We start from the raw sequence: 15,000 nt of genomic DNA on the forward strand, positions 1-15,000 counted from the left end.
GAACACACACACACACACACACACACACACACACACACACACTGTGCCATGAGTGGAGGCGCACCTGGCAGCTGCTGGTGAACCGTAAGTGGTACACGGTGAAGCATTCCAGGAGCAGCTGTTCTGGACGTTCTGTGGCACTGGTTCATTTAACTCTGCTCCTGTGGGGTGGACCACAGGGAGCTGCCTCTCTGGAGGTTCGATCCACCACTGACCCCTTGGGCAGAGAAGGATGGGCACCCTGCTCCCCTGTGATTTAGCCTCTGCAAACCTGCTGGAGGCTCAGCTGTGAGTTGGTTCTGACTCAGGCAACGAGGGATGGGGAGGGAGGGAGGGAGAGCGTGTACACTCTCTAGTGGCCTAGTGTGTAACTTGCTGGGTTGCTAACTGAAAGGTCAGCCGTTCAAATCCATCAGCTGCTCCCCGCGAGAATGAGGGACCATCTCCACCTGTAAGTGATTTACTGCTTTGGGAACCCAAGAAGGGTGGCCGTGAGTCAGACTCAACCTGACGGCAGTGTGTTGGCTTTTGCAGGTACCCTAGTACAAAGAGCTGTGATAGGACGGTGGGTAAGTGCTCACCTGCTAGGTGAGAGGTCAATGGTTCAAACCCATCAGCTGGGGAAAGATGTGGCAAGCAGCTCCGGAATCTTTCATTTCCACCTCAGAAAGCCCAGGGAGCAGTTCTGTCTGTCCTGTGGGGTCACTGGAGTCAGGGTCGGCCTGACGGCAGCGGGATTTTTGTGCCCTGATGTGGCAGGTGCTGTTAGCCTCACACCAGGCAGAGGAGGAGCCTGAGGCACGAGGAGGTGTGCACGAGCCCTGGGCAGCTGGGTGTCCCGCCAGCTCTTGACCATTGAGTCACAAGACTCAGCAGGGGCCTGGCTTTCGAAAGTGAGGCCTGGGGACTTAGCCCTGAGCCTGGGGGCAGTGCTGGGCCAGTGGGCTTAAGGACGTGATGGGGTGTGTATCTTTATGTTTTTAATTGTGTGTCTTGTATTCCTCTGTTCACATTGTGTTTCATAGGGTCATCCCCATACATTGTGTTGTGTTTTGTTTTTAATTTTTTTAAATTATTTTGTGTGTGTACGCTGTCAAATCAGATCCGACTGGTGCAGGAGGAGATTGTCCTTTCTTCTCTAGCAGAGCATCTGGTGGATTCGAACTGTGTACCTCTGGGATTGCAGTGCAGCTTCCTTCCACTAGGCCACCAGAGCTCCCTTACATTGTGTTTTATAAAATTAATCACCATTGATCCATGCCCATAATTACCCCACTTTTTCAGATCTCCGTTGGATCTTTCCTCATTTCTTCAGCCCCTCTGCGCACATAACTGTGCCCTCCTCCCCACCCTCAGCCCTCCTTTCCCCCCTCTGCCCCCTTCCTCCCCCTTTTCCCTTTCCTTTGAAATTGTGCTGCGTTAAGTTTACAAAGCAAATTGGTTTTCTAGTCAATTGTTCTTCATTCTTCTACTCATTTGCATTTTCTTCTGACATGAACCACACCCCCACATTGTAACGGCTCTGCCCTCTGCTGCCTCGTCCAGGTCTTCCCGGTCCCTCTTGATACCCTGAGGCCCGTCCCCTTATGGTGAGATTCCTTTCCCTTCAGATGGGGTGGTCTGGAAAACCAGAGCCTCAGGTGCACAAAGGGTCATAGAAAGAACAATGCCACTTCCCCAAATGCCAGCCCCCCACCCCGGAAGCAGTAGTGTTACTGTCTCACACCACACACTCTACACACACACACACTTCACACACAACACACCCCCCAGAGAAAGAGTACCCAGACAAGGCAAGGCACAGGGGCTGGATTGCGCTGCTCTGCAGAGAACAGTATTATCTTGGACGTAGTGAAGTTGACGGCTCCATGTAAAGCCCAGGTGACGTTAACTATAGTGCGTGAGCGCAACTAAGCCTGTGTGCACCGTGCTCACTGTAAACCATTGTGTAGAGTGCTTGCTGGTCAATCTACACCTATCTCACACACATTGTTGTCTCTCTGGAGACTAAGCTGCGCCTGATACAAGCCATGGTCTTTGCAATCACTTGTTATGCATCAGAGAGCTGGACAGTGACTAGGGAGGATAGAAAGAGAATTGACGCCTTTGAGCTGTGGTGCTGGAGAAGAGTATTGAGTGTACCATGGACTGCCAAGAAAACAGATTCATCCTAGAGAGGGTTAAACCGGCTAGTCCTTGGAGGCAAAGATTCTGGGGCTTCGTCTGACATACTTTGGACATGTTGTAAGGAGGGACGGGTCCTTGGAGAGGGGCATCATGCTTGGGAGGGTGGAGGGACAGCGCAGGAGGGGAAGACCCTCTATGAGGTGGATTGATTCAGTGACTGGGGTAATCGGAATGGGTGTGTCAGGGGCAGTGCGATTGGCACAGGATAGAGCGGGGTTTAGGGCTGTTGTACGTAGGGTCGCTATGAGTCGCAAACGACTAGACGGCACATAACAACATCACACACACACACACACACAGGGACACACCCCAGAGCTTTCATATAGACCCACTCAGACATACACATGTAGATACATACACCCCAGTACTCACACCTTCAGACATTTACATCTGCTCAATGTCACAGACACATACAGATGCATCATACAGATACACACCTAATAAACAAAGATTTACACGACAGTGCATACCCACCCAGAGATATTCATGTACCCACACTCCCTCCCACAGACATACACACAAACAGATACGAACACCCACACAAAGGTGTACACACCTGGTCACTGACACACACACACCTGATACACATACACACGGATATACACACTCCCGCTGAGTGGCACAGTTGCACACACACAGATGCAATACTCAAATACACATGCACACACATATGCTCACACACACACACACACACACACACACACACACACACACACACACACACAGGCTTGCTGTGGATTTCCTGGCCTGGCACGAGGCTGAGGACCCTCATGGCCAGTGACTTCTCCCCCTCCTGCAGGACCGGGTGGATCTCTTGCAGAAGATGACCCAGGAGCATGCGCAGTACCAGGCGGACCTGGACGAATTCCAGCTGTGGCTGCAGGCGGTGATGTCGAGAGTGGACGGCTGTCTGGGCCATGCGCGTGAACTGACCACCCAGCACCGCCTCTCCATCCTGCAGGTGACCCAGGCTGGACCTCCACTGTGGGCGGAGGGATCTACTTTATAATCTGTTCAGTGGGACAGTGCCGGGTGTCAGGGGGACACTGAACATCCCACAGGCTCCTGTGAGGAGCAACATGGCATCTAAATGAACAGTGTTTCGGCCACAACTGCTTTACCAAAGACCTCTGTCTCAGAGGTGCAGGGGTTAAGAACTCAGCTACTAAGCAAAGGTTGGTGGTTCAAACCCACCTAACGCTTTATGGGAGAAATACATAACACTCAGCTTTCAGAAAGATTACGGCTTTGGAAACCTCATGGAGCAGTTCTGCTCTGTCCTACTGGGTTGCTACGAATCGCAATCAACTCTACAGCGGTGAGATTTTAATCTTCACACAATCAGACGCCCTATCTTCCTCCTATGGAGCTGCTGTGGTTAGGAGCTGTTGAGTTGTGTTTAACTCATAGAGATTCTGTGAACAACAGATCTGAACTCTGCCCTATCCTATCCTGTGCCGTCCTCACAACCTCTGACCATCCACTGAGTTTCTGAGCCAGTAAATCTTAACAGGAAGACACTGCTTCATAATAACCAGCAGTCGTCGTCGTTAGATGCTGTCAAGTCAGAACTAACTCGTAGCTGGGTTTTCAGAGGGAATGAATCAGTGGGAGAAGACTGCCGATCTTTTTCATGGAGCTGGTGGATTCAAACCACCTACCTTAGCGTTGACAACACAATAGAGAAGCGCAGAAATAAATACAGTGGAGCCAAGCCTCAACACCAAGTCGTAGTCGGATCCCTCCAGAATCCACCAGCAGCTCCGAGGTAGAAAGATGGGCAGCCTTCTCCCTGTCGTGTTTGCTGCCCCAGGAAGCCTGGTGGAGTCAGAACTAACTTGATGAGAGTGAGTCTGGAGTTCTGAATTTATGTTCTGAGCCTGAGGCTGCCTCTTACTTTGTTAGACAGGAAGATGGGCTAGAGGTGTTTAAAGATGGAAAGCATCCAGCAGACACACTTTCTCCTGGATTTAAACAAAGGCCTTGTAAACAGCTTGTGGCGGGAGTGGGGTTCTCATGTCCTGAGTCAGTGCTAACTAATTTAGAGCACACCCCTTGGGAAGGGCCCTATGCCCTCACCCAGGAATCTAGAAATTAGTGTTGAGCATAACTTTAACAAGGACTCTGGAAAGTAGAAGTCTTCCCTCACTGTCTGTGCCTTTCCCCACGTCCCTCTGTCTCCATCAGGACCTCGCCAAAGAGCTGCCCACAGGTGAGCAGTCCCTGACGAAGCTGGAGGAACAGTCCCTAGGGGTCATCCGGAACACCTCTCCTTTGGGGGCAGAGAAGATCACCGGTGAGCTGGAGGAGCTGCGGAAATATCTGGAAAAGCTGCGAGGCCTCTGTGTGGAGGAGGAGGAGAGATTCCAGAGCGTGCTCAAGTCCCAGGGTGCCTGTGAGCAGCAGATCAAGGAGCTGGAGGCAGAGCTCGGAGAGTTCCACAAGGGGCTCCAGAGGCTGACTGAGGAGGACCTGCAGCCCTCAGCGACAGGGGCCTCTGAGGATGAGCTGGTGGCCCGCTGGAGACGGTACTCGGTAAGTAACTTCAGCGGGACTGTGGCAATAGTCTGCCCAGGGGCTGTCTGTGTTTTGGGGTGCATAGTGAGGGTTTGGCTTGATCATCTCTGTTATTGTAACAGAAATTTATCCTCTCACCAGTCTGAATTCAGGGTGCCAGCTGGAGGGCAAGGCTATCTATGTGTCTGTCCGTCTGTCAGCTCTCCAGGAAGATCTTTGTCTTCAAGCTCCTGGGTCAAGGAGCTTCTCGGCACAGGAATGCTGGGTGCAAAGAAACTTTCTGCTCTCAGCTCTTCTTTCTTGGTAGTTCTGAGGTTCTTCTCTCTCTGTTTGCTTCTCTCTACTTTTATCTCTTGTAAGATAAGAGATGATGCAGGCTACACTCCAGGGAAGCTCCTCATTCCTGGGAATCCAGGCTGTGACCCGGGTAATCCACATACAGGTACTAGCTGATCACATCCTGGGAGATGGTTGCATCATCATATGAATTCGTCACTAACATCACAGAGGTTTTATCCCTCATGCAATGATGACATCAGTCCACAACAGGGAGGCATCATGGCCCAGCCAAGCTGACATATGTTTTGGGGGACACACAATTCTATGACAGGAACTGGGCTGAGCCTTACGTGCTCAGCGGTGTTTCCCTCACTTGAGATCTCTTCTACGGAATCTGGACTCTTTCCTCTTTTTTTGAGAAACAGGGATTTCAGGTCAGCATAATTGTGTTGGAGTATCAGTTAAAAGAACATCCTGTGGTCAAGTCCTGCATTGGGATAAGTCATGCTTTCTGTCCTCTTTGAGGGGTGCTCGGGTACCCCGCATGAGCAGTGCTGAGTGCTGCCAGCCCTTTGTGCATGATACTGCTGGCCCATTTTATGGATGAGGAAACTGAGGTGCTTGGAGGTGAGCTGACACCTGAGGTTATACACAGCCCAGGTAGACACAGTCATGACCTTGAACCAGCTGTCTGACTCTAGGTTATATGTTTATGTCCTGGAGACCACTGGGTCCACTCTCGCTCCTGGTCCTAGAAGACCACCACAAGGGAGAATAGCAGCCAGGACGTCAAATGCCTGCCCAGGCTCTTGTCTGTGACCACAGGTTGAGCTCTGCCCTCCTAGAGGCCAGGAAGGGTTAGTTTTGCTGGGAGAGCTGGACTGTTCAGGAGACAGGACACCTGAGGTTTTCAGGCTAAACAGGTCAGTCCAGAAGTCAACTATGTCTCAGGGCCTCCCCTCCTGGGCACCCCAGGCCATCAGCCAATGAATGACGGCATTATTCCACGCTAGGCACACCTCCAGCAGGTCAGAAGCAAAAGGCCGCTCACAAGCAGGGAAACTGAGGCTAGAGTTGGAGGGTTTGTGAGGCTGCCAGCCGTGGGAGCATACTCTGTCTAGAGCTCCCTGTTCCTCAGGCCCTCGGTGAAGCCCGGGGCTGACTGGTGGCCTCGCTCTGGTCCACATGGGCCCTGGTTGAACAGAGGACAGCAGAGTTCCTCAGTGATGAGTGCTCCCTGGGAGACAGTGGGGCTCAGTGTTCAACTAAGATGAGGATTAAGTTCTACCAGGCCTCTGGTGGGCACACAGAGCACTGCTCCTCTGAGCCACACCCCACAAGGACAGATCCAACAATCTGTACAGTGAGCTCAAGGATGGGAGTGTCTGGACAGAACCTTGGCAGCCTGGGAGCTGGGAAGGGGCAGTCAGGAGAACATGGAGTCGCAGTTGGTACCAGTGGTTAATGCATTCGGCTGCTGCAATGACGCCAGCAGTGTGAGCCCACCCCGAGGTGCCTCAGAAGAAAGGCCTGGTGATCAGCTTCTGAACTACCAGCCAGTGGAAACCCTCTTTGTGAGGCCTCAAAGAGATGGGGCGCTGGGAGCACCCACTGTGCTCCTGTGTTCCCCAAACAGCGGTGGTTCTCACTGATGTGTGTCAGTGACCGGTGTGACAGTGCTGTGAGTGGGTGACACTGGAGAGAAAAACCAGCCCAGCAAAGAGTGCCAGCACCCACTGCGCGGTGAGCCTGGAAAACGTGGTGCTGAGTGAAGTCGGTCAGTCTTCAAGGAACAAATACCCTATGGTCCCACTTAAACAATGCACTTAACTCTGCGCCTCATACGCCCCTCCATTGCCTTCTCGAGGCTGTACGGTTTTGTAGGAGGAGACGGACCATCTTTCTCTGGAGGGGCCGCTGGTGGATTTGAACTGCCAGAGACATGTGGCATGACGGTTAGCAATACAACACCCTCCAGACCACGCCATCAGAACTCCTTAAGAGAAATAGATGAGGCAGAAGCTTGAAGAGCCGAGTAGAGCAGTGGTTGTTAAAGGCAGGACGAACGGGGACAGGGGCCATCATTGCTGGGGGGCACTGAGCTTCTATTACAAGTGATGGAAAAATCTAGAAAAGGGGAGTGGTGATGGTTTCATGACATAATTAACAAGGTCTATGTCAATGAGTTGTAGTTGTGGCTGCAGAGGGGTCACTGATTCTGACTCACAGCAGCCCCACGACCCTCACTATCCTCGTGGTAACATCTGTGCTTGGGCTGTCGTGGCATCCAGGGCACCAGCATGAGTCACTGAAGGTCCACCTCCCGCTCTGACCTTCTGCTGAGGGGCCATCCTCTTGTGCGATTTGTTGTTGTTATTGTTGTTGTGTACTGTCAGGTTGGAACTGACCCACAGCTGACTCTCTGGCAGGTTTACAGAGGCAGTTACTCGAATGGGGGAGATTGCCCATCTTTCTCCCATGGAGTAGCTTAGTGGATTTGAACCCTGTGCCTTTGGGATTGCAGTGTAGCTTCTTACCACTAGGCCTCCAGAGCTCCCTAAACCAGTCTAAACTCCCTCTAAACCACTCCTGTGGTTTATTCTCTTGAAACCACCCTGGACGGTCAGTTATGAGTTGGTTCCAATTAGGCAACAATGAGTTGAGTTTTCTCTACCAAACATGATGATGTCTCCTTCCACCAACTGGCCCACCTGATGTCACTGAGTAATACATGTAAAAAAAGGGGGAAATACAAATGTTGGGTTACATTTTTGTTTTAAAAAACCCAGTTGCCATGGAATCAGTTCCGATGACTCAGGGGGACCCCAGGTGTGTCAGGATAGAACTGTGCTCTGAGGGGTTTCAGTGGCTGATTTTGCAGTGGGACACCAGGTCTTTTTTTTCAAAGCACATCTGGGTTGATTCGAACTTCCAACCTCTTACTTTGTTGGGTGTGTTAACTGTTTTCACCACTCAGAGACTCCTGTATGTGTCCATGTCATTGCTAGCTCCTTGGAGCGGTCTCTGCCTCTCAGTGAGCTCATGTGTGAGAGAACCTAGCCCCGCCCCGCCCTGCCCTGTGCCAGCCTCGATCTCTGCTGGGCACGAATGAATTGTCATCACAATTAACTATCACCTGCGTGAGGCAGGCAGAGTGGGGTCTGGCCCTCATTGTGGGGGTTCCCAGTCTTCTCCCAGGCAGCCCCCTCCTGGTCAGGCCCCCAGTCTTCTCTTAGGCAGCCCCCTCCTGGCCAGGCCTCCAGTGTCCAGCTGCAGTGACCTCCCTCACCCTCACTGCCTTGTGTTCTGCAGACAATGCGGGCGACGCTGGCGGCTGAGGAGCCCCGGGTAGACCGGCTGCAAGCCCAGCTGAAGGACCTTCTCGTCTTCTCCCAAGACCTGCGGCCGCTGTCCGACGGTGTGGTGGCAGCCCTGCAGGAGTACCAGAGGTGCCCGGGGCCTGTGGGCGGGCAGGGCTGCGGGGGCTTCCGACCCTATCCTACCCGCTCCAAAGGGGACCTTGCATCTTCCTGCTGCCTCATGACCATCCGTCCTTCTTGGATGTCTTTTGATTATTTTGTGTTTTGCTCCTAAAAGGAAACTTGAACTTGGCTCTTTGCCACACTGAGGGGCACGCCCATCTATTTCCATCAAGCCTTTTGATGCAGCTTGGTGTTGGGGAGGGACCGCCCCACAGCAGCCTCTCAAGTCAACGCTGACTTGCAGTGACCCCATGGCTGTCCCCATGGCTGTTGAAGTCCAGCCTCACTTTGCAGGGTGTACAGGGACTCGATTCCAGAAGTAGATCACCAGGCCTTTCCTCCGAGGCACCTCTGGGTGGATTTGAACCTCCAGCCATGGTGGTTAGCAGTTGAGAGTGTTAACTGTCCCTTCAGGAATGACAAATCCAGAGGGTGGGCATTTTACCGGTCCCTCACCCTGCCTTCTGAAGTCACTGGGACTGACCTCTGGGTCTATTGTCCTTCCTCCTGGTCCTGCCGCTCTGGCCCAATGGGACCTGGGTTTTCCTGGCTGAGTCCCCACCACCAGATCAAACAGCCACCCCAGGTGACCTGAGTGGAATGCAGCTCTGGCGTCTGTCCCCAGGGGTATTCTAGATAGGGCACTACTGTCCCCAGAGGCTGAATGGCTTCCCTCCTCTGCTGGGTTCCGTGCACGAGACTGAGTATCTCCCAACATGTGTCTCTCACCCTGGAGTGGTCAGCCCATGTCTCTGAGAGCCCAGCAGTGCCTGGATACTTTGGGGTAGGGTTGGGGCTGTTGTTAGGTGACAGCAAGTCAGCTGTGCCTCACAGCCATCCTGTGTGACAGATTGAACCCCTGCCCATTCCTGTGACAGGTTCATGAGCTCTGCTGTGCTCAAGGCCAGTCCTGCAGTCACTGGGTCAGTCTATCCTCTTTGGGGGTCTTCCTCTCTTTCATCAATCCTCTACTGTTCTCAGCATGATGTCTTTTTCCAAGAACTAGTACCTCCTGATAATATCTCAAAGCATGGGAGATCAGGTACCCGCCTTGACCGCACTCTCCCCGACAGATGTGTTTGGTATTTTGGCAGGGCGTGGGATAGTCAATACTCTTCTCCAGCCTTGTGGTTCAGAGGTGTCTGTTCTTCTGGGCAGGATGAGGGTCTTAACCTTCAGTGCACATAGTGGCTTCTCTTTTGAGGAACCTCTGGGTGAGATTGAACTCCCAACCTTGCAGTTAGTAGTGGAGCAGTTATCCAATTATACTATCCACGTATCTAGAGCGGCTTCTCCTGCTGAGGCAGCCAGAGCTGGCCCGGGGGTAGGCCACCCGGTCAGCAGGGTCCACACAGGCTCACTCATGTGCACTTCCTGGTCTGGAGGCCAGTCTCCCCCGTTTTACACCTGAATGTCCCCCAGATGGCCAACAGAACAAGCAACCATGTCTTAAAAGAGGTACATCCAGAGTGCTCCTTGGAGGCAAGGATGGTGAAGCTTCGTCTCTCATCCTTCGGGCGTGTTGCTAGGAGAGGCTATTCCTTGGAGAGGGACATCCTGATTGGAAGGATAGAGGGTCAAAGAAAGAGGAAGGTCCTCAATGAGGTGGATTGACAATGGCACTTACCGTAATGGGTTCTAGTGTATCAGATATGATGAGGATGGCACAGGATAGGACAGCACTTGGGTCTGTTGTTCATAGGGTCACTATGAGTCATCCCTGACGACACCTAATAACAACAATATTACCTACTAGTGACCACTCACAGATAAGCCCCAATGGGCTTGGCTTAGCATGGTTTGGGGTGCACTCTGTTTACTGGCTCCCCATCCCTTGCTTGTCCCCTTTAGGGTTCAGGAAAGCCCTCGTAGCTGGGGCTGGAGGCAAATGGACTTTGTTTAGAGGCAGCAAACACGGGTTTCCCACAGTAGCCAGCAGGTGGCTGCCTCCCAGGATTCCTGCCCCTCATCTGGGCTCATCCAACTGCTGTTTATTCTGAAGTTTGGACAAGGCTGGACCCTTGTGCCTTTGGTCTGCTGGGGTCCACAAGCTCTCCACCCTCCATTGCTCAGCCCTTCCTCCATCCTGACTCAAGCACACACCGACTTCTCCCTTCCTGACCTGCCCTCTGCCCACCTCCCTACTACTACCCTTTATACTGCTTCTAGAACCTTCTGTCTGCCCCAGAGTAGATGAGGTCACCGAGCAGAGACCATCAAGGGTCTCTACTTACGGATAAAGTTTGATCTGGCTTAGGCTACCTCTTACGAGAAGCCTTCCCTGACTGCACCTTCCCCTCTGCCTCATCAGCATCCATGTAGTACTTTCTTTTTTCATTATTTTTATTTTATATTGCTTTGCTTACAAAGTTCATATACATTATTTAACACTATCATCATTCACACTGTGTTTCATACAATCATTCCCATGCATTATGTTTTATAAAACTAAATTGGGCTGTGCCCATCATTACCCTGTGTTTCCAGGTCCCCACCAGATCTTTCATGTAGTACTTTCATAAACTCCTGCTGTGCTTCTGTAACAGAGATATCACAAGGGGATGGCTTTCATAAACAGAAATCTCTTACCTTTCTGGTTAGGATGCTGAAAGTAGTGATCTACCTCAAGCAGAAGGCTTTCTCTCTGTGTCTGCTCTGGGGAGGTAGCTCTGGTTGCTTTCAATAGCTGTGGACTCTTCATTCCTTGGGGATCTTCATGTGGGTCTAAGTCTGGGTCTAGGAGGTTCTCAGTGCAGGACCCTGGGTCCAAACGAGATGCTCCATCACCATCTCTTCCTTACTGATAGTAGTACGTCCTTCTCTCCCCACTGTTGTTGTTGTAGGTGTTGTTAAGTTGATGACTACTAGCAACCTTATGAACAACAAATCAGAACCTTACCTTATCCTGCACTCTCTTCACAATCTCCCCCATGTTCAAGTCCATTGCTACAATCATTGTATCATCCATCTCTTGGAAGGCCTTCCTCTCTTTCACTGACCCTCTACTTTCCAAACATTCTCTCTGCTAGCTTCTTTAATTAGGTCTATATTTTTTTAAAGCTATTGACTCAAACTTAGTCTCTGAGCTCAAGCTCATTGCTATAGTCACTGTGTCTGTCACCTTGGTGAGGGTCTCCCATTCTTTCTCTGACCCTCCCCCCTTTTCCCAGCATATTGTCTTTTCCAAGGAGTGATATCTCCTGACAACATGCCCTAAGTACATGAGACAACATAACATCTCTGCCTGTAGGTTTTCAACACACATGGTAATTACATCTGATCACAAAGCAGAGGATGGCTAGGTAATACTGGGAATCATGTACCCACATTGACGTGTATCTAGGGGCATACATGTCACACCATACCGACCTGAGGGTGTCCTGAGGACAAAAGTTGCTTTTTTAATCCTCTGTGTACTCTCTGTATGTCATAAGGTGAAATTTTCCAGTAAACCCTGAATTGAATTTAGTCAGATTTCCTGCAGAGCTTCCTGTGGGCATCCTGGGTATGTGATTCACACAATCAAACACCATCCTTCCCACAGCCACGGTATGGAATCCTTCCAACATTGAGGGCTCAGTTTTCACTATCAGTTCCAAATTTTCTGTTTTGTTGTTTTCCTGAAAATCCACTCTGCTACTTTCTGTTGGACAGAGAGGGTCCTGTGACCTGTAACTGACTTGATGGAACCAAACAACAACACTTACGATTTCTGCTTTTCTGTGCAAATCACTCGGCTTGGATTTTTCCTCTGTGCACAAGGTTGTTTACAGTCTGTATCTGGTCATCGTATGACCTCAGTCCTCGTGGGCTCGTGTGCCTGGTCTTCCATGTTGGTGTGGGAGATAGGGTTTGAAATACTTATTTGTAGACATCATTTGGATGTGGGTGAAGGCATTCTCTTTTGATTCTGCTTCGTGCCTGTGGCAGTCTCAGTCATTTTCTTAACTCTCCTTCAAGCCCTCAGTTTCCTTGGTCAAGAAGCTAAGTTACAAGTCTGTTTGAAGACTGGCTCACCTGCAGCCGAGGGCATCAGCCTCTGAGGTCCCAGCTGCCGGCGGGCACGGCTGTCATAAGCAGACCTGTGATGGGCTTTGGGTTTTGACTCTGTCCCTCTGGCTCTGAAGGGCTGTGAGAAGCACAGTCCAGTCTGACAGCCGTTCTTCCGCTCTGGCGAAGTGAAGGGAGAAGTAGCTTCGGGCACTAGATTCATTTGCTGGATGTTTTGTTTTGTTTTTTACAATCAATAATTTATTCATTGCTCATACCTTTTTACAGAAAACCAGAATAACATAAATGACAATTATATACATGGATCTTACCTAAAGGAATATACAAGTATCAAATTGGTTTTATCTATAGAAAGAGACAATACAGAACTCATTATCAGCTGTCTAAATAAGCATTGAGGCTGATTGTGGAACAGAACATTAATTACTCATATGCAATTTAAATTGCAGCAATTTTTTTATTGATTTATCTTTTTTTATATATATATTAGGCAACTATTTTTTTAATGCAGTAAACATAATTTATCCAGTTTTTCTCAGTCTTACCCGCACCCCAATGTCAGCCTCATTCTATAACAGTGGCACCATATGATATTTGTCTCTTTGTGACTGAGATTTTTTGCTCAGCATAATGTCCTCCAGGGTCACCCGTTTTGAATAATATTGCATGAGTTCCTTGTTTTTCAAAGCAGCATAGTATTCCATTGTGTGAATATACCACAGCTTCTCTATCCATTGCTTTGTTGATGGGTACTTAGATTGTTTCCAACTCCTTGCTATTGTGAATAAAGCCACAATAAACATGGGTGTGGATATATCTGCTTGGATGTCATTTATGGTCTATATAGGGTATATTCCATTTTCTGGATTTTAATATTTTTCATTAAAAGAAGGCTTTATTGGTTCAGTTTCCCTCAGTGTAGGGGGATGCACTGGGCTTCCATTGCTGGAAGAAGGCGCCTCCCTGTGTCATTTCAGGTGACGCATGTGGCCCTGTGGGATGGGCTCTGGCCTCCCTGTGTCACAGGTGAGGAAATTGAGGCTCAAAGGCCTTAAGCTACTTGAGGTTCAGGCTACTAAGGTCACACAGCTGGTGTGTCTGACTTCCAGATCCCCATTCCCTGCATATATTTCAGAATCCAGAGACACTGGGGTTTCCAATTCATGTTCTCGTCCTGGGCCCGTGTCTGTCCTCAGGGAGGCCCAGGTTGGAGCCCATTGTGAGCTGTCTCTTTACCACCCACCCTGAGCACCTTCAATTCCTGTCTTGTGTTTATTTCTGTGCTTGGTCCCCACAGCTCAGGCGGTAGGCTAGTGGCCCCCTGTGAGTTGCACAGCAGGGTCCCTGGAGTTCTGGGCAGAGCTCCCTCCTGCCCCACTTGCTCACCCTCCACTCTCACCCCTGCTGCCCACAGCATGAAGGGGAAGACCACCAGGCTGCGTAACGCCGCGGGCGTGGAGCTGGAGCAGCGCCTCCGGCGGCCCCTGCAGGACGTGCAGCTGTGGAGGGAGCTGGCCCAGAGGCTCCTGGACATCACCGCCAGCCTGCCAGACCTGCCTTCCATCCACACCTTCCTGCCCCAGATCGAGGTAACTCAGCGGGACCGCCCCGTGGCCTTCCCGCCACCCTCACTGGGAAAGGCTTGTCCCCCAGCTTTGCAGGGTCTAGGTGAGGCCTGACGCCCCATCTGAGGAATCCTGAGTTCACAGCCAATGTCAGCACCTCTTGTCCTTGGGGATAAAGGGTACTTGAGTTGAAAGAATTGCCTGTGAGCTGGGAGGCTCTTGGCACTGCCTCTCAGCACTGCCTCTCACCGACTTTGACCTGTCTTCCCTCCCACTCAGTGCCCCCAGCAGTCCTCTGGATAGGTGCATTATATTTCTATGACAACAGTGGACTTTAGCTTTATTGTGGACCAGTTAGGGTAGCTGAGATTGCTCCATTTTAAAAATAACAATATTTTCTGAGTTCCTAGTATATCATTAGGATTCCCTGGGTCATGAAGATGGTTGAGCACTTGGCCAATAACTCAAAAGTTAATGGTTCAAATCCACCTCAGGGCATGTTAGAAGAAAGCCTTAGTTTCCAAAAAATCAGCCATTGAAAACCCCAATGGTTCAAATAAAAAAAGTGGCTGGGTCTTGGGGGTCTCATAGAGATGGTGGAACTTCAGAGCCAATAGCCTTTATTTTTTTTTTTTATTTTATTATTTTTGTGTGAGTGTACCGTCAAATCAGATCTGACTGGTACAGAAGGAGATTGTCCCTCCTTCCGCGGCAGAGCATCTGGTGGATTCGAACCGTGCGACTCTGGGATTGTAGTTGCAGCTCCTTGCCACTAGGCCACCAGAGCTCCCCAGCCAATAGCCTTTAGTCTCCCTTCTCACCTGGATCTAAATCTACCTGTGTGGGTCAGCTTTCAGCCAGACAAGAGACAGATCTAGAAGGTGACCAGTAACCCCAAGGATTTTCTTCTCCGAAAATCAGTCAACCAGACAAAATCAAAAGAACAGTGATTGTTCAAG

General features: G+C 50.5%; 1 protein-coding gene across 1 annotated transcript in view; it reads left to right on the forward strand.

The window, feature by feature from the left end:
- The window catches only part of SYNE3 (spectrin repeat containing, nuclear envelope family member 3), a 57,937-nt gene that overhangs the window by 20,783 nt on the left and 22,154 nt on the right, over window positions 1-15,000 (forward strand). The window contains exons 4-7 of the mRNA XM_006879091.1: window positions 2,987-3,148; window positions 4,375-4,722; window positions 8,296-8,432; window positions 13,891-14,065. Of these exons, the coding sequence (XP_006879153.1) occupies window positions 2,987-3,148; window positions 4,375-4,722; window positions 8,296-8,432; window positions 13,891-14,065 (822 nt within the window). The remainder of the gene's footprint in view (window positions 1-2,986; window positions 3,149-4,374; window positions 4,723-8,295; window positions 8,433-13,890; window positions 14,066-15,000) is intronic.

This window comes from Elephantulus edwardii, unplaced genomic scaffold, assembly GCF_000299155.1.
Source record: "Elephantulus edwardii isolate Elephantulus edwardi_28Jun2011 unplaced genomic scaffold, EleEdw1.0 scaffold00002, whole genome shotgun sequence".
Classification (NCBI taxonomy): domain Eukaryota; kingdom Metazoa; phylum Chordata; class Mammalia; order Macroscelidea; family Macroscelididae; genus Elephantulus; species Elephantulus edwardii.